This window comes from Salmo salar, chromosome ssa13 (genome assembly GCF_905237065.1).
Source record: "Salmo salar chromosome ssa13, Ssal_v3.1, whole genome shotgun sequence".
NCBI lineage: Eukaryota > Metazoa > Chordata > Actinopteri > Salmoniformes > Salmonidae > Salmo > Salmo salar.
Window position 1 is genome coordinate 73,011,368 of NC_059454.1, and position 19,492 is coordinate 73,030,859.

The 19,492-nt window shown below is 44.6% G+C and overlaps 1 protein-coding gene across 2 annotated transcripts in view; it reads right to left on the reverse strand.

Annotated features, from left to right (window-relative positions):
- Positions 1-18,994, reverse strand: part of hlcs (holocarboxylase synthetase (biotin-(proprionyl-CoA-carboxylase (ATP-hydrolysing)) ligase)) — a 47,676-nt gene extending 28,682 nt beyond the window's left edge. The window contains exons 1-6 of one of the 2 annotated variants that reach the window (XM_014137272.2): positions 18,575-18,994; positions 17,982-18,128; positions 14,283-14,445; positions 12,901-13,955; positions 12,500-12,682; positions 1,535-1,818 (exon numbers count right to left, since the gene is read on the reverse strand). In XM_014137272.2, coding sequence (XP_013992747.1) covers positions 1,535-1,818; positions 12,500-12,682; positions 12,901-13,955; positions 14,283-14,445; positions 17,982-18,128; positions 18,575-18,979 — 2,237 coding nt within the window. In that variant the 5' untranslated portion in view covers positions 18,980-18,994. The remainder of the gene's footprint in view (positions 1-1,534; positions 1,819-12,499; positions 12,683-12,900; positions 13,956-14,282; positions 14,446-17,981; positions 18,129-18,574) is intronic. The other variant, XM_014137273.2, reaches the window with a different exon arrangement.
- Positions 18,995-19,492: the final 498 nt, after the last annotated feature.

Below are 19,492 nucleotides of genomic sequence, written 5' to 3' on the forward strand. Positions count from 1 at the left end.
GCTCCTAAACTGCCGTGGATCGGTTGTACGGTATTCCACTAACATCTGCACAAAAACTGACCCCACAGCTAAGAACAGGCCAGCAAACAAATTGAGAAAAGCATGTTGTACAGACTAAATAAAGACCTATTGAGTATGAATGAGAGTCACACATACTTGATACCTATAGTAGTTTCACCATCACCACCAGTCCATATCAGAATGCCAAAATACACTCAATACTGAATAGGCAAACAGTTGCTTATATGGTTAGTGTCAGTTATATTGATATTACCAGGACAGTGTTCATTAGGTCACAGCGTAGAAAAACATTTTGGAACGGAAAAAGAAAATGAGAGTTTCTTATTGAACAAGTAGAGATAATTTCTCCCCGTTTCGGAGCACTTTCTTCCTTTTGGTGCCTAATGAACACAACCTAGGTGTTCCCTTTTGATAGGAGCAAGAGCAGTCCAGATAAACAATGACAATCCTCCCATAGTCATCCTGGGCTGTATCACAACCAGCCGTGATCGAGAGTCCCATAGGGTGGCGCACAATTGGCCCAGCGTCGTCCGGGCTAAGGGATGGTTTGGCCGGGGTAGGCTGTCTTTGTAAAATAAGAATTTGTTCTTAACTGACTTGCCTGGTTAAATAAAAAAGAACTACTTGTGCTTGAGGGAATATAGGCTAAAACAAAGAAAAGGAATCCAACAAGAGGCTTTCATCTAGAATAATCCCACTTAATCAAGACTAACGGGACCATCTGGAAATTAAACCGCCAAAAAATCAGAGGGAGCGAAATCAAAACTCACAACTGGAGAACTGTTTTTTTCACGCGTCCTTGTCTTTCCTCCCTCTTTCGTTACCTTACAACCTTAATGACAACACTGTCAGTTCCAATCAATTCCGCGCAGGTCCAGAATCCATTTTTCAAACTTCATGACAGCTCTAATAGCTTCCACCTGTTCCTGGGATCCGCCTGTTGACTGGCAAGTTCCCAATGAGATGTGGGGATATAGACAAAGACCTGTATTAGGTACAGCCTGCCTCTGCTGCAGTAAGGTCACTCAGCCATTAAATTAGTTCCAGCCCAGCGAAATGCCCCCCCAACTCACAGCATGGTTGGTGGACCAACCAACCACTCACTCTCAATCGAATTTGTTTTCTCGCTCCTTTTATCGGTCTCACGCCGCACTGGTGTCTGACAACTTCACTTTCATTTAGACACCACTACTAAACCCGGAATCACCTCGTGGCGCTACGCTGACAAGGGTATCACAGTGCGTTTGTCATCGTATGTGTCCATGTTACTTTAACAATGACTGTAAACTGAACATCTTCCCCTGAAACCACCCACACCCGATAAAACCCGGATGTTAACTGGAGATATGAGTGCAGCCAACTCAAACTTCTGCTTAAGTCATGCATCGATGTCAATGGAGAGTTCTGTGAAACTTTGAGTTGGACTAATTCTTAGGTTAGGATTTGGCCCTTACTTACAGACTACCCCACTCCCTCCCTGTCGCAGAGCCAGGTGGAGGTAATGTTAACTTACCCCTCTAGTAGGTCCATTGTGGTAGGGGTGACCTGAGTGTAGAGAAGGGTCCGTCCCAGCGTGCGGGTCTCCAGGTGCTGGCTGTAGGTCTGCAGGCTGAACTGCTCCCAGCTCTGGGCCTCTGGGGCGTCCGTGACCAGGGCCAGGGTCCCCTTGGGCAGCAGGGGGGGCCCAGCCTGGAGCTCTGCGCTGGGGACTACTTTGAGGAATGCCTTGGAACACTTGAGCAGCCCTTCTTTGTCCAACTGGGTGTGCAGCCACTTGAGGAAGCTGGCCCTGCGCTCCTGGGGACAGAGGAACACAAGGCCGGTGTGATGAGATACTGAATAAATCCTCTGATTTCATTACCATTCACTTCACTAATTTCAATTAAAAATATTTTTCTTCATATCCTAATGGCTCCCATCCTTCCATGAAAACGTATAAAACAGACAACTATGATGCCATCTTTTTCAATTATATATATTTACAGTATAGAGTTAAAGAGCCAAGCCGAAGTCCAGTCTTAAATAAGATAATCAACGGCTGTTGAGAATCAATTACATGGCTTAATTAGGCGCTGGTTCCAAGAGTAGCGAAACATTCTGTTCCAGTCACTTCTCATCCATCAGAAGGATCAGACACTTTATGACTCCCACCAGAAACCATCTCCTCCGTGTTTTAGATCAATGCGTAACACTAAAAAGGTGTTGCTCAAGAAGTCAGCGGAAGCCCCTTCTCCACAGAGGGATTTGACATGATCCTCATCTAATTTGATGCTGTATACGGATGGTACGCAGAAAGGGAATGCTTCCATTGCGTTTGCCGCAGGCTAGATCAATTGTACTCAGCCAAGAACAGCAAAGTGAATTGTCTGAATTAAAAGTAATCTGTTACTTTGATGAATTTTATCAGACACAGGTTAAAAAAGGTAATTCTTTATAGTAACTACCAGAGACAGTACTAAGTCACAATTTAGCAAGTCCTAAGCAAGTCTCAAGTCTTAACCTTTGAGTCTCGAGTCAAGTCCCAAGTAATAATGGGCAAGTCTCAAGTTAACCTGTTGGGGATAGGGGGCAGTATTTGCACGGCCGGATAAAAAACGTACCCGATTTAATCTGGTTACTACGCCTGCCCAGTAACTAGAATATGCATATCATTGTTTGATTTGGATAGAAAACACCCTAAAGTTTCTAAAACTGTTTGAATGGTGTCTGTGAGTATAACAGAACTCATATGGCAGGCCAAAACCTGAGAAGATTCCAAACAGGAAGCGCCCTCTCTGACCATTTCTTGGCCTTCTTTGTCATCTCTATCCAAAACAAAGGATCTCTGCTGTAACGTGACACGTTCTAAGGCTCCCATAGGCTCTCAGAAGGCGCCAGAACATTGAATGATGACTCTGCAGTTACTGGCTAAAAAACAGTAGCACATTTGGTAAGTGGTTGATCTGAGAACAATGAGACGGGTGCGCGCGTGCACGTGAAGAGTCCATTTTACTTTCTCAGTCTTTGAACGAAAACAACGACTCCCGGTCGGAATATTATCGCTATTTTACGAGACAAATCGCATAAAAATTTATTTTAAACAGCGTTTGACATGCTTCGAAGTACGGTAATGGAATATTTTGAATTTTTTTGTCACGAAACGCGCCGGGCGCGTCACCCTTCGTTACCCTTCGGATAGTGTCTTGAACGCACGAACAAAACGCCGCTATTTGGATATAACTATGGATTATTTGGAACCAAACCAACATTTGTTGTTGAAGTAGAAGTCCTGGGAGTACATTCTGACGAAGAACAGCAAAGGTAATCCAATTTTTCTTATAGTAAATCTGAGTTTGGTGAGTACCAAACTTAGTGGGTGTCAAAATAGCTAGCCTGTGATGGCCGGGCTATCTACTCAGAATATTGCAAAATGTGCTTTCACCGAAAAGCTATTTTAAAAATCGGACACCGCGATTGCATAAAGGAGTTCTGTATCTATAATTCTTAAAATAATTGTTATGTTTTTTGTGAACGTTTATCGTGAGTAATTTAGTAAATTCACCGGAAGTGTTCGGTGGGAATGCTAGTCACATGCTAGTCACATGCTAATGTAAAAAGCTGGGTTTTGATATAAATATGAACTTGATTGAACAAAACATGCATGTATTGTATAACATAATGTCCTAGGAGTGTCATCTGATGAAGATCATCAAAGGTTAGTGCTGCATTTAGCTGTGGTTTTGGTTTTTGTGACATTATATGCTAGCTTGAAAAATGGGTGTCTGATTATTTCTGGCTGGGTACTCTGCTGACATAAGCTAATGTTTTGCTTTCGTTGTAAAGACTTTTTGAAATCGGACAGTGTGGTTAGATTAACGAGAGTCTTGTCTTTAAAATGGTGTAAAATAGTCATATGTTTGAGAAATTGAAGTAATAGCATTTCTAAGGTATTTGAATATCGCACCACGGGATTCCACTGGCTGTTGACTAGGGTGGGACGTTTGAGGTTAAGTCCCAGAGCTCAGGTCAAGTCACAAATGTTGTGTTTTGAGTCTTCAAATCAATGGTTAAGTCAGGGTTCTCCCCAGGATTGTTAAACAAGGTGGTGCTGATGGGTAAGGCAGGGGGAGACAGAGATTTTTGAGCACCTGTAAGTGACATTTCCTTCCATCTAGAGCCTTAAAGGGCCAATCTGTAGTTGCTACATCCATTTTTGGACTTATATGATATGTACCCATTGATCCTTAAAGGATAGAACTTATGCCTCATTAGCTTTGTTAAACTGTCATACCCCTTCAGAACCCCAAATATAAGCTTGTTTTACGCCAATGTTTGTTTACATCTACTTTGTTTACAAACACTATATAGACTAATATCAAAATGATTGTTTTAACCATGTTATTAGGGATGGTCAGTTCTTGCTTCCATAGCTCTGTCTATGAATTTGAGTTTGGTTACATTCCCTCAGCTTTCTATCGTAACAGGAACGGGCAGAACTCTTTGCTTTAACTGCTGATTGTCACTTTAAATCAGGGGTGTCAAACTCATTTTGCCCCAGGGGCAGCATTCTGTCTTCAACGAGGTCCGGAAGGCTACACTGAAAATTGCCTATATTTCTTTGCTGTAATTTGTATAATTTAAAAAAATATATTCCTCTATCCATCGTTTTTGGAACTGTCGATGTGCCTTGACTGTCTAGCTTTCATTTGGGTGAGTAGGCTATTAGCGAGCTGGACACAGTCAAGAAACTGCATGAATGTTCAGTAGGTCCATTATCATTTATACACAGTTTCAAGTTGGTTTTATTCATTTTAATGTGTATATACAAAAATTACAGGCTTAGTGGCACATTCTTTGGTGAGAACTCTTAAGTGTTTTATATTCATTTCAATACAATTTTTTAATTCAGGTTACATTATCTGTTTACCTTACACTAAGCATACTTGTACAGTACATAGGCCTACAAAATAAACTTAACAGATTATTAAAAAAATTGTTTTTGAAGCATTACTAATAGAAAGGGCATCCAAATGACGATTTACAGCTAGTGTTAATAGTACAGTTAAAGTTTGACTGACATTTTGAAATATCCAATTAGAATCAAGTGTTGTTTTCCCCCTGCCCACTACATGCACATTGAGAGGTCAGAATAAACATTCAAGGAAACTCTTGCTAAGAGCACATATTTTCAAGCGACAAGCGTTGAAAATATAGGACAGTGCTCTATTTTTCCCCTTGCCTTTCCGCATCTGCCGGCGCTAGGCAGAACAAAATGTAACAGTTATTTTACATATAACCCAATGCGATTCTCAGCTTTGAGCAACGGAACTGCCACAAATGTAGGTTCACGGTGTAATAACAGAATTTAACAGGATCGGAAGGGGGGAGAGCAGCACCATCAAAGTCTCAAGTCTCTTGATAGTTCCAGTCCAAGTTCAGTCCTGAGTCATTGATGCTCAAGTGAAAGTCAAGTCGCAAAATTTGCAACTCGGGTGGTACTCGAGTCCAAGTCACGTGACTCGAGTCCACATCTCTGGTAGCTACCAATTTAAAGTATATAATGTTGCTATTTAATCATGTTATGATCATTCAAACATTTTACTAATTCTTATTTATTTTCAGCTAAATATAGTTTTTTTAGTATCACATTAAGTATTATTCAAGTATCCAGGTTTTTTTTCCATGTTACTAATACATGAAAAAAATACATGCACATTTCTAGTGGTGTTCTGTAGTTTACTTTTAATTTATTTATATTGCCTTGTAATATAATAACTAGGGGTAGTGAAAATGTACAGCTAATCCTCCAATCCTTCCAATTTGGGGAAAGTTACCAGAATTTTGAGTGAGTGGATTAATAGTCCTTTCTGCCACCCCACACCCACAGAAGATACTCGGTTTAGTAAAGAGGATACGTGGTGCTCCTTTCATCTCCTCAAATTAGGTCATTTTTTTAACCTCTCAAGGCACCATCTGCTACGCAAATGTATGTGTTTGGCACCCCCTTGGCAATGAGAGAGGACAAGGATGACGGCCTAATTAGCCCAAATCCATATTTAGCAAATACAGTGATGGTTAATCAATTAGAGTCGCTGATCTGCATGCCTCAATTATCTGCTTTGTGCCAATCACAAAGGAGAGGGCGGTCACTGGAGACTGGTTGGGCCACTTAACAAGTCTGACATCTCTGGGCTTACAGGGATAAGGAGCAGGGAGCTCAGTAGGTTTCTCTATTGAAAGCACTGCCAGTGTGTCTGCTGTTGTACCTTAAAAACTAGTATAACCTGACTAGTACGAACTGAAAACATCTAAGTAGTATTTAAGACAAAGGAGAAAAAAATTTGGGTGCACAACTCCATTTTGCTCCTCCCTTCCTATAAGCAGAAACAGGAAGTACCCGTTCTAAGGTCTATTCAATGCTGGTCTGACCAATGGGAAAGCATGCTTCAAGATTGTTTTGATCATGCGGACTGGGATATGTTCCGGGTAGCCTCTGAGAATAACATCAACAAATATACAGATACGCTGACTGAGTTCATCAGGAAGTGTATAGAAGATGTTGTACCCACTGTGACTATTAAAACCTACCCAAACCAGAAACCGTGGATAGATGGCAGCATTCGCACAAAACTAAAAGCGCAAACCACTGCATTTAACCATGGCAAGGTGACTGGGAATATGGCCGAATACAAACAGTGTACTTATTCCCTCTGTAAGGCAATCAAACAAGCAAAACGTCAGTACAGAGACAAAGTGGAGTTGCAATTCAACAGCTCAGACACGAGACGCATGTGGCAGGGTCTACAGACATTCACGGACTATAAAGGGAAAACCAGCCATTTCTCGGACACCGACGTCTTGCTTCCGGACAAGCTAAACACTTTGAGGATTAGTGCTATCCCTGTGCTATCCCGCTTTGAGGATAGCACAGTGACAGACACGGCCCACTACCAAGGACTGTGGGCTCTTCTTCTCCGTGGCCGGCACGAGTTGAGACATTTAAGTATGTTAACCCTCGCAAGGCTGACGACCCAGACATCATCCCTAGCCGCGTCTTCAGAGAATTCGCAGACCAGCTGGCTGCAGTGTTTACGGAGATATTCAATGTCTCCCTATCACAGTCTGCTGTCCCCACTTGCTGCAAGATGTCCATCATTGTTACTGTACCCAACAAAGCAAAGGTAACTGAACTAAATGACTAACGCCCCTTAGCACTCACTTCTAGTTAAAGATCATATCACCTCTACCTTAACTGACACCCTAGACCCACTTCAATTTGCTTACCACCCCAATAGATCCACAGACGATGCAATCACCATTACACTGCCCTATCCCATCTGGACAAGAGGAATACCTATGTAAGAATGCTGTTCATTAACTATAGCCCAGTATTCAACACCATAGTACCCTCAAAGCTCATCATTAAGCTCAGGGCCCTGGGTCTGAACAAACCCTGTGCAACTGGGTCCTGGACTTCCTGACGGGTCGCCCCAAGGTGGTGAAGGTAGGAAACAACACCTCCACTCCGCTGATCCTCAACACTGGGGCCCCACAAGGGTGCGTGCTCAGCCCCCTCCTGTACTCACTTATCACCCATGACTGCATGGCCATGCACACCTCCAACTCAATCATCAAGTTTGCAGAGGACACAACAGTAGTACGCCTGATTACCAATAATGACAAGACAGCCTACAGGGAGGTGGTGAGGGCCCTGGCAGAGTGGTGCCAGAAAAATAACCTCTCACTCAACGTCAACAAAACAAAGGAGCTGATCGTTGACTTCAGGAAACAGCAGAGGGAGCACCCCCTCATCCACATCGACGGGACCGCAGTGAAGAAGGTGGAAAGCTTCAAGTTCCTAGGCGTACTCGTCACTGACGGTCTGAAATGGTCCACCCACACAGACTGTGTGGTGAAGAAGGCGCAACAGCGTCTCTTAAACCTCAGGAGGCTTAAGAAATTTGTCTTGGCCCCTAAAACACTCAAACCTTTACAGATGCACAATTGAGAGCATCCTGTTGGGCTGTATCACCGCCTGGTACGGCAACTGCACCGCCCACAACCACAGGGCTCTCCAGAGGTTGTGCGGTCTGCCCAACGCATCACCAGGGGCAAACTACCTGCCCTCCAGGACATCTACAACACCCGATGTCACAGGAAAGCCAAAAAGATCATTAAGGACATCAACCACCAGAGCCACGGCCTGTTCACCCCGCTATCATCCAGAAGGCGAGGTCAGGTGCATCAAAGCTGGGACCAAGGCACTGAAAAACAGCTTCTATCTCAAGACCATCAGACTGTTAAATAGCCATCACTAGCCGGCTTCCACACGGTTACGTAACCCTGCACCTTAGAGGCTGCTGCCCTATATACATAGACATGGAATCACTGGTCACTTTAATAATGGAACACTAGTCACTTCAGTAATGTTAACATACGGCTTTACTCATCTCATATGTATATACTGTATTCTATTCAATGCTACACCGACATTGCTTGATCTAATATTTAAATATTTCTTATTTCGATTATTTTAGATTTGTGTGTATTGTTGTGAACTGTTAGATACTACGGTACTGTTGGAGCTAGGAACACAAGCATTTCGCTGCACCCACAATAACATCTGCTAAATACGTGACCAATAAAATTTGATTTTGATAATTTGTTTGTCAGATTAGAGAAAGCATACCAGGGAAATCAGAGAGGGATGAGAGAGTAAGGACATAGAGAGAGAAGTGAGCAGTAGTGAGCAGTAGAGGGGAAAAGGGAAATAAACGCTCCCTTGATGAATCTGTCTGAGCACCGAGTTCCTCTGAGCAAGCCCATGCCATGTGACGTGCTAGAGCAAAGGAACCTGGGTAATAACGATAACACCAGGGTCTCCACTACCAATTCCAGAGTTTGCATTGCCAGATGCACACAGTCCATCCGCTCTAGCCAAGGTGCACAGAATACACTCTATAGAGTTCATTCTATTTCTGTGGTACACTATCTAATCCCCTCCAATTCCTCAAAGCACCTTCCATTTTCCAAGAACAATCTGGAAGCGATCCTGCATGCCCTCGCTTTCATCATCCTGGTGTATATTTTAACAAAGTTGCTGGGACAGTGGGGTGAAGAAGTCACAGCCCAGTCCAAACAGTCATAATTAAACTACATTTTGGGCCTTTTCGGGAAACACTTTTCCATTGTCGGGCAGAAGGAGGCCAACTATGGCCAAGTGTATGGATAAATAAGTAACTTAACTTGTCAGAGTCGTTCAAGTGGGCCCATAAGATGTGATTTGCCAAGCGGAGGGCAACGGGTTTGTGACATCTCTCCTGTCCAGGGTATATTGAGGTCTTTATTTGGCATTATGAGATAATGCATTTGTTTTGGGGCTCACAAATCGTGGGCAAAGTGAATTTTATTTTGAGGTACAACTGTACTGGGGTATTACATTCTTTGATTTATTTTCAGTAAGTGTACACTTTGATAAAGAATACTCAAGAACGTTAATCAAAGTGACTGAATTATTTCCTTTTTGCTAAGACGAATCACCACAACAAACAGTATGAAATACCAGACAGATGGTGTTGTAGTACTCATAAAGGGCAAAATAGAGATTTTCTGCCACCTAGTGGAGAGTTATTTCACCACAGGTGCATAGGAAAACTTCTGCTGTCATTTGTATCCCCAGCCAAGAGGGTACAGCAGACTAGAGTAACATAACACCTGGGCTGCAGTCTTAAGACCCAGGCTGAAATAACGACATTTTCACAATCTTTTCACAACTCAGGTGCTGCATTGCACTTCTCCCTGTCTGACAGACCTACTCTAGACTCTATAGCCCTTATGGGTTTAACTAGATTACACATAACTGCTAAGGCTGAAGCCTCCAGAAACAGCCTGGCTGTCTGTGGCACGGAGGTATATAGAAATGGAGACAGCATCCAACACGTCCAACCGTAGTTTTCAACGTAATGTTAATATCTTCGGCTGTGAGCGATAGAGAAAATAAAATAATCGGCCTCAGCAACAATCATTTGAATAATTCAATGGATGTTTTGTGCACAAAGGTGATGACTAAAGTGTCTTATTAGGAATTTTCTAATCTGACTTCTCTATGTGGCCGTCTATGGAAATTGTCTTTCTTGGCAGGCGTCAGTTAAACTGCAGTACCAAAGCAAGACTGTAGTTGCAGTCGAAACCATGCTTCTAGACCGGAACCCTGGCCTCTTGGTGTGTGGTCCTGAGGCGTTTCACTTCCTGCTCTCAGAGGCCTGTTAGGCCAATCAGTGGCGAGAGCCTGGAATAACCCTCTGAGATCCCTCTGAAGTGGGTGAGTAAACGGTCAGTGATCCATCTCAAACACTGATTAACTCCCAGAGCTAATTCCCCACATACCACAGCAGAGCACAGCACTTTGCTGGGGGGCCATTTCGAATGTCAATGAAAAAGTCAGGGGCCTCATCATCAAACACAATGGAGTAATAGCCTCAGCCTGCCAGTCAGCAAGTTGACTGGGAGTAATAGCATCAGCCTGCAAGGCCGCAAGTCGACTGGGAGTAATAGCATCAGCCTGCCATTCAGCAAGTTGACTGGGAGTAATAGCATCAGCCTGCAAGGCCGCAAGTCGACTGGGAGTAATAGCATCAGCCTGCAAGGCCGCAAGTCGACTGGGAGTAATAGCCTCAGCCTGCCAGGCCTCAAGTTGACTGGGAGTAATAGCATTAATAGCCTCAGCCTGCCAGGCCGCAAGTCGACTGGGAGTAATAGCCTCAGCCTGCCAGGCCGCAAGTTGACTGGGAGTAATAGCCTCAGCCTGCCAGGCCGCAAGTTGACTGGGAGTAATAGCATCAGCCTGCCAGTCAGCAAGTTGACTGGGAGTAATACCATCAGCCTGCGAGGCAGCAAGTCGACTGGGAGTAATAGCTTCAGCCTGCCAGGCCGCAAATTGGCTGGGAGTAATAGCCTCAGCCTGCCAGTCAGCAAGTTGACTGGGAGTAATAGCATTAATAGCATCAGCCTGCAAGGCCGCAAGTCGACTGGGAGTAATAGCATTAATAGCCTCAGCCTGCCAGGCAGCAAGTCGACTGGGAGTAATAGCCTCAGCCTGCCAGGCAGCAAGTTGACTGGGAGTAATAGCATTAATAGCATCAGCCTGCCAGGCCGCAAGTCGACTGGGAGTAATAGCATTAATAGCCTCAGCCTGCCAGGCAGCAAGTTGACTGGGAGTAATAGCATTAATAGCCTCAGCCTGCCAGCCAGCAAGTTGACTGGGAGTAATAGCATTAATAGCCTCAGCCTGCCAGGCAGCAAGTTGACTGGGAGTAATAGCATTAATAGCATCAGCCTGCAAGGCCGCAAGTCGACTGGGAGTAATAGCATTAATAGCCTCAGCCTGCCAGGCAGCAAGTCGACTGGGAGTAATAGCCTCAGCCTGCCAGGCAGCAAGTTGACTGGGAGTAATAGCATTAATAGCCTCAGCCTGCCAGGCAGCAAGTTGACTGGGAGTAATAGCATTAATAGCATCAGCCTGCCAGCCAGCAAGTTGACTGGGAGTAATAGCCTCAGCCTGCCAGGCAGCAAGTTGACTGGGAGTAATAGCATGAATAGCCTCAGCCTGCTAGTCAGCGACTGGGTGCACACAGACTGGGGGCACTTTTTGAACTGTCACCACTGACATCACATAGAGAAACTGCATTGTGCACTGAGCAATAAGGTGTGTGTGAGAGAGACTGTGCGCTACCTCTTACGTCCATGTCAGGCCTTTTCTTGGCCACACACAATCCCCCCCCACACCAGACCATAATTACCTGGGTAAATGTTTATTGTGGCAGCCCTAGTCCAGACACGCCCCAGACGGGTCTGAACATGTGGAAACCATTTTGTTTCTTAATACATGCAAATACATGTCCAATATATGCAACAGGCTTAGAGCAGGTTTATGTGTCCAGAGGGCCAGTCAAAATAAGTGAGGGCAGGGCTCCACAAGAACACAAACAGTAGAACTAGAACAGACCTTGAATCAGCAGTCAGCCTCACGGCATATCTAGTTGAGAGACTGATGAGCTAACATTGTTAAAGCAGTAGGATATTTTTTTTATCCAACTGGAGGACAGGAGTAATGTGAGAACTCTAATAACAGACAAGAGTGTTGAAGGTTTCCATACCCAGTTGTCTGGATATTGTGGGGCAGGCTAGCCAGCCATGTTCACACCACAGGCCAATGTAGAAATATAGAATTTGTTACTGATCAAATGTAGGGTGGGGAAGCCTAGGTCACGTTTAGTCAGGTGCATACACTATACGCAACACACTGACCGATGCAGATAGAAATACCATGAATAGAGCAGTCATGACTCCTTACTCTGTCAGAAGCATGTCTGTTCTACACAATAGATTTCTGAATAAATATCTGAACATTCCAAAAACCTTGTGCATACTGAACACGGCCCTGGCTGGGAGAGGCCTTAGCTTTAACGGATAGGTAGCAGGGGAAGAGTCAGGTACGTACCTCAGAGGTGGCGAGGAGGTAGACAGGGCTGGCCGGCGGGGCCTGACACTGCTCACAGCTCAGGCCCAGGGAGGTGATGATCTCCGTCAGGACCTCGTAGCGCCGCGCATTGCTCATCTTCAGCTCGTCAAAACCCTGAGACGACACAATATCTTCAGAGTTGGGGGCCGTCTCCAGGTGCACCTGAGGTCAGTGGTGAGAGGGCAAAGGTCAGCTGAAAGGTTAAGTGGTTGTAAAATGCACATTCATCTAAATGAATGAATACTGTATATTATTTGCTAAATAAGTTAGTTAACATGAACAGCAGCAATACTTTCCATTTATAGAGCATTTTATTTACAAATCTAGTGGTTTACATGTGAAATGACATCTTTGACTGATCGAGACAGTGGAGTGCAAACCTGACACAGCACAGCCTCCCCTCGGTCCTCTCCACGCGTCACCCTGACGATGACCATGTCCTTGTCTCCACCATCTCCGTCCAACTTCAGCTCCCCCCAGACTTCCGTCTCTCCAGGGTCCCCACCACTCTGCGGCTCCCTGACAAACACACTCCCACTGGCAAGCACGCTCAGATCCAGCTCTGTGGTATCAGCCTTGGTGAAGCTTAGCCTGCAGATCTGGCTCCTCCTGCTGTTCCTGGGCACCAGGGCCAGCCCCGTGGGGCAGAGGGTGGAGGAGAGCCCCAGGACCCTGCCACCCTGCTCTAGGTATGCAAGGAAACGGGCCTGGAGCTGGGGGGTAAGGGGTTCGTCTGAGGCCAGCACTAGCAGGATTGCACTCTCCAGCCAGGGTTCACTGAGGGCTTGCTGGGGCCTTAGGGGGTACACCGTGTAGCTGTCCATGTCGATGCACTCGCCCAGCAGCGAACGCACCCTCTGGAACCTCTCCTGGCAGCCACCCGTGAACACCAGCACGTTGGGGGGCTTCCCGGTAACGTTGACCCGCCGGCTTTGACCAACAAAGCTCTCTGCCTCGTCCTCCTCAAACTCGTCCAGAGTCTCGTCCCCGCTGTCCGTGCACGTGGCGTAGTCGTCGGGAAGGTCAGGGATGTTGTCGACCGAGGCGTACTTGACGGAAAGGATGGTACTGTTCTCCAGCTCCAGGCACTCGTGGCAGCTGGAGAGGTGGAGGTGGCGGCCGTGGCCCTCCATGTGCTGGTGGTTGATGCCAAGTGAGTTGTCCCCGCTGTCCACCCCAGGGCTGACTCCTCGTAGGGGCTCGGAGCCTCGTCTTTCCACTAAAGCCCTCTGGATCTCTGGCGGTTGGAGCAGGCTGCACTTCCTATTTTGTGTTAGCTGGAGGTCGCCTCTCACTGAGAGTACCTCCCACTCGCAGGGAGAAGGCTCAGAGAGGATGATCTCAGTCTGTTTTTTGAGGTTGAGGGAAGAGATGTGCTTTTCCGACTTTCCCTTCTCCAGAAGTTCTTTGAATGCAGATTCTCGGAGCAGGACAGCTGTGGAAATGAGTACAAAGGGCAATATTTGAATTGCAAAATGCGTCCCTCACTCAGTTTTAAGCAATGTGAAAAAATTTCACAATAGACTTGGAAAACTGATTTGGATCATGTTTTTGGATGTAGCCTAGCTAAGTGAAGTTCTGAGATGGCATTGGCCAAGAACTGAAACTTATCTGCAGTTAGGGAAAAAAATTGCCTCTTTTTAAAAATACTAACATTTTTATTTTAAATATCCTAGGTTTACAATCAAGTTGAGGATAGGTATAAAACTGTATATACACACACATGAGAAACCATTGACATTTTTGCAATAACGACACTCACAGACTATCTTTGAAGGCACTAGTCCATTGTCCAGCTGAAGGCGATCTTCCATAAACGCCACCCCAAGGCGGCTGAAGTTGTCAACGCTGGCCTGAGCCACGGCCCTGAACGGCTGCACTGGGCTACAGGCCAAAGGCAGACAGTAGTCTGACCACTTCAGCACCTAGACAACAGAGCATAGTACACTTTAACCGTTAGTGGACGGTAGAAGGAAAAGAGGATCATATCAGACTTAGTTTTCTAGATTAGTTGGGATCGGGATTAGTTCAACAATCAACAGAACATAGATACTGCACTGCTTTACCACTTTTGAGTAACTAAGCAAAATCTACCTGCTGTCTGAGTAAAATAACAATTTGTGTGTTTAAAGGCTGAAGGGGAATTAAGGATTTCCTCTCCAACCAAAACATTTTGGCTCCAGGATCTTAACATGGCATCTCAAGTGTCAGTTGACCCTCCATATTAAAGACCTGCTTTTTAAAACATGACTTCCAAAAGGCCAGAAGCTCTCTCTTTCCTTGAGCCTTTTGAAGGAAAACAGCCCAATTGAACAGTGTCCAGTGCAGTCCAAACCAGACGTGAGGAACAATGGAGCGGAAGTAAACACTCAGAAGGAAAGAATGCGACCTGTCTAAGGTTAAAATCCTCTGTCCAGTAAGCAAAAGAGAGCATTCCCCCCTGAACTATACAAGCATAGTCTCAAAAACCCGACCCTAGGCAACAGTGACTAGTGCAGGGGTCTACAACCAGTCGATCTCAAGCTACCAGTAGCTCACAGCCCACCTATGAGTAGCTCGCCAAACAATTCTGAAAGTATGTGCAATTTTCACGTGTTCCACCGCAAACGGTCATAAACAAATCTCACAAGCATCCAACACCGCAAGCTACCAGCTAATCAACGCAACAGTGACATTATCCCACCACACCTGGTTAAGCACCACTGGCTTAAAAAGCCAAACCTAACACTATCTGCCAATTAATTTCCATCAATATTATCCGTCTGTCTGTGTGGTGCGCGCATTTGTCTATCACTCTATGTGTAGCCAAGTTGATGTGATAACCGTCTTGTGGGTTGACAGAAATACTTTCCCCAAAACTTTCTCAATTAAAATGTTAACTGCAAAGTAGGCTTACCTGGCAGAAGTATATCATTTGCATCTATTATTTACAAACTTTGCTATGGAACGAGCCGCAGAACATTAGACTGCACATTCCTCACTTGCTACAGTGAACAAAAATATAAATGCAACATGTAAAGTGTTGGTCTCATATTTCATGAAATAAAAGATCTCAGAAATGTTCCATAAGTACAACCGAAGAATTTCTGCACAAACTGTCTGAAACCGTCGCAGGGAAACTCATCTGTGTGCTGGACATCCACACCAGGGTCTTGACCTGACTGCAGTTCGGCGTTGTCACTGACTTCAGTGGGAAAATGCTCACCTTCGATGGCCACTGGCATAGAAATGTGCTCTTCACGGATGAATCACAGTTTCAACTGTACCGGGCAGATGGCAGATAGCGTGTATGGAGTCGTGTGGGCGAGCGCTTTGCTGATGTCAACGTTGTGAACAGAGTGCCCCATTTTATTGATGGCAATTTGAATGCACAGAGATACCATGATGAGATCCTGAGGCCCATTGTCATGCCATTCATCCGCTGCCATCACCTCATGTTTCAGCATGATAATGCATGGCCCCATGTCGCAAAGATCTGTAAACAATTCCTGGAAGATGAAAATGTCTCAGTTCTTCCATGGCCTGTATACTCACCAGACATGTCACTCATTGAGCATGTCTGTGATGCTTTGGATCGACGTGTACGAGTGTGTTCCAGTTCCAGGCCAATATCCAGAAACTTTGCACAGCCGTTGAAGAGGAGTGGTACAACATTCCACAGGCCACAATCTACAGCCTGATCAACTATATGCCAAAGAGATGTGTCACACTGCATGAGGGAAACAAATGGTGGTCACACCAGATACTGACTGGCTTTCTGATCCACGCCACTACCTTTAAGGTATCTGTGACCTATCCCCACCCATTACATTTTTACATGTTGCATTTATATTTTTGTTCAGTGTTAGTTTTGTCACATACAGTGCCTTGCGAAAGTATTCATCCCCCTTAGCGCTTTTCCTATTTTGTTGCATTACAACCTGTAATTTAAATGGATTTTTATTTGGATTTCATGTAATGGACATAAACAAAATAGTCAAAATTGGTGAAGTGAAATTGTTTAAAAAAATAACAAATGGAAAAGTGGTGCATGCATATGTATTCACAACCTTTGCTATTAAGTCCCTAAATAAGATCTGGTGCAACCAATTACCTTCAGAAGTCTCACAATTAGTTAAATAAAGTCCACCTGTGTGCAATCTAAGTGTCACATGATCTCAGTAGATATACACCTGTTCTGAAAGGCCTCAGAGTCTGCGACACCACCAAGCAAGTGGCACCATGAAGACCAAGGAGCTCTCCAAACAGGTCAGGATTGGGTTATAAAAAAAATATCCAAACCTTTGAACATCCCACGGAGCACCATTAAATCCATTATTTAAAAAATGGAAAGAATATGGCACCACAACAAACCTGCCAAGAGAGAGCCGCCCACCAAAACTCACAGACAAGGCAAGGATAGCATTAATCAGAGAGTCAACAAAGAGATCAATGATAACCTTGAAGGAGCTGCAAATCTCCACAGCAGAGATTGGAGCATCTGTCCAAAGGACGTCTTTAAGCCATACACTCCACAGAGCTGGGCTTTATGGAAGAGTGGCCAGAAAAAGCCATTGCTTAAAGAAAACAATCAGCAAACACGTTTGGTGTTCGCCAAAAGGTATGTGGGAGACTCCCCAAACATATGGAAGAAGGTACTCTGGTCAGATGACACTAAAACTGAGCTTTTTGGCTATCAAGGAAAACGCTGTCTGGCGCAAACCCAACACCTCATCACCCCAAGAACAACATCCCCAGAGTGAAGCATGGTGGTGGCAGCATCATGCTGTGGGGATGTTTTTCCATCGGCAGGGACTGGGAAACTGGTCAGAACTGAAGGAATGATGGATGGAGCTAAATACAGGGGAATTCTTGAGGGAAACCTGTTTAAGTCTCCCAGTGGTTTGAGACTGGGACAGAGATTCACCTTCCAGCAGGACAATGACCCTAAGCATACTGCTTAAGCAACACTTGAGTGGTTTAAAGGGAAACCTTTTTAAACGTCTTGGAATGTCCTTGTCAAAGCCCAGACCTCAATCCAATTGAGAATCTGTGGTATGACTTAAAGATTGCTGTACACCAGCGAACCCATCCAACTTGAAGGAGCTGGAGCAGTTTTGCCTTGAAGAATCGAGACATACCCCAAGATGCTTGCAGCTGTAATTTCTATAAAAGGTGGCTGTACAAAGTATTGACTTTGGCGGGGGGGGCTGAATAGTTATGCACGCTCAAGTTCATTTTTTTTTTTTGTTTCACCCAAAAATATTTTGCATCTTCAAAGTGGTAGGCATGTTGTGCAAATCAAATGATACAACCCCCCCCCCCCCTCATATTTTGTTTGTTTTTATTCCAGGTTGTAAGGCGACAAAATAGGAAAAATGCTAAGGGGGTGAATACTTTCGCAAGCCACTGTATATGCTTGACAGTCTACAAAAACTGACAGTTTCTTTGCTTCTCGATAAATATACTTGTGATCCATACTTTTTTTATTTTCTGTAGTGTGATGAGCCTGGCTGCCCACTCTTTGTCCTGATGTAGCCTCTATGATGAAAGAAATGTTCTCTATCCGCGGGCCACAACTCAGAGAGGACCCCCACAAAAGAGTCCACTTGCTGAGGTCCTCACATGCCTAGGAACAATAATACAGACAACATATACACTGATCTACAGTATGGATAGATATTAAAGCATGTTTTAGAAAGTTAGTATGATCATTAGACATTAGTAAGACTTTCACATATACAAAACTATGTAAAATGACTAACATATCATGTAAGTTAATGTGCACCAAAAAGATCTGACAAATTCACAGAATTGACTGGATTTTGACGGATTAGCCATTTACCACAGAGCATGCACAAACTGATAGCTAATAATGGAGGAGGCCTATTTCACATTTTCGTGCTCTGAATGGAACAGAGCAGAAATATGTGTACCTTAACGCCTGTCATTTAGCTTGCAAGCTGATCTTGCCCATTCATTGATAGCGGAGTAGCTTGTGTTTTTTGACAAGACAAGGCCTCGGATGCTAGCTAAAATAAAAAGCTAGCTAGCTATATCAAACAAACGTGTCACCTGAGGTTCGGTTATGTAAATAGCCTTGTCGCCCAACTTGAGAAAAACGTCCTCCTCAGGCAGAGGTGGACTGAGCTGCTTATTGACACTTTGCAGGCTGGTTGGTTGTCCTTTCTGAAGTCGAGGCTTCCCCAGTGGATTCAAGGCACAGAATGTGAAGCTAACGTTACTGGCATTGGTTTTGCTCCCCCCGCACAATCTGTGCAGGGTGCTCCGAATTACCACTGTGTAGCACTTTTGAAAGCGCACCCAAAGGTAGACGTAGCACAACGTTATTAGCATTTTCTTTACATTTGGAAAGCCGTTTTTGAGCCCATATGGTATGGCCTCTCCTCTGCTCAGATTCGACCTGACCGTAGCTTCCCTGTTGTTGACAGAAAAGCTCTTCCCACTATAAATCGTCATTACGCATGCTCGCAGTCTGTGCAGATGAGTGGCACAGTTTCTAAACCCAGAGGCACAACCTCGCGAGACTTCCGAGAACACTTGCGAAACAGACTATGCAGACCGGTTTGGGGTTTGTGAAGTCAATGAGGGAAGTGACACATCTTCTTTAGTTATTCATTCTCGAAAATTAAAAGCAAAACCTAGATTCAAGCCAATGTTTTAAGTATATGAACTTGTTATTACTCCAACCACGTGAGAACAACAAACTGATACTTTTTCAGTTTCGTCAAAAACAACTTTATATCGAAGGAGAGCCTTTGCGTAGTCGGTTTGCACATGCGCAGTTTGGCGCGAGACCCAATGACGTGAAAATCTGAAACCCACAACAGACCCAACCGCTAAAATCGAAAGCGCACTGTAGGCTACAGTCAGAGACTGCGGAACGATTTCTTTGACAGGGCGGACTTTTTTTTGGTTGCTTGATTTAGATATGTTTTTGCTTATAATTTCCGACATTTTGGTAGCCTATTT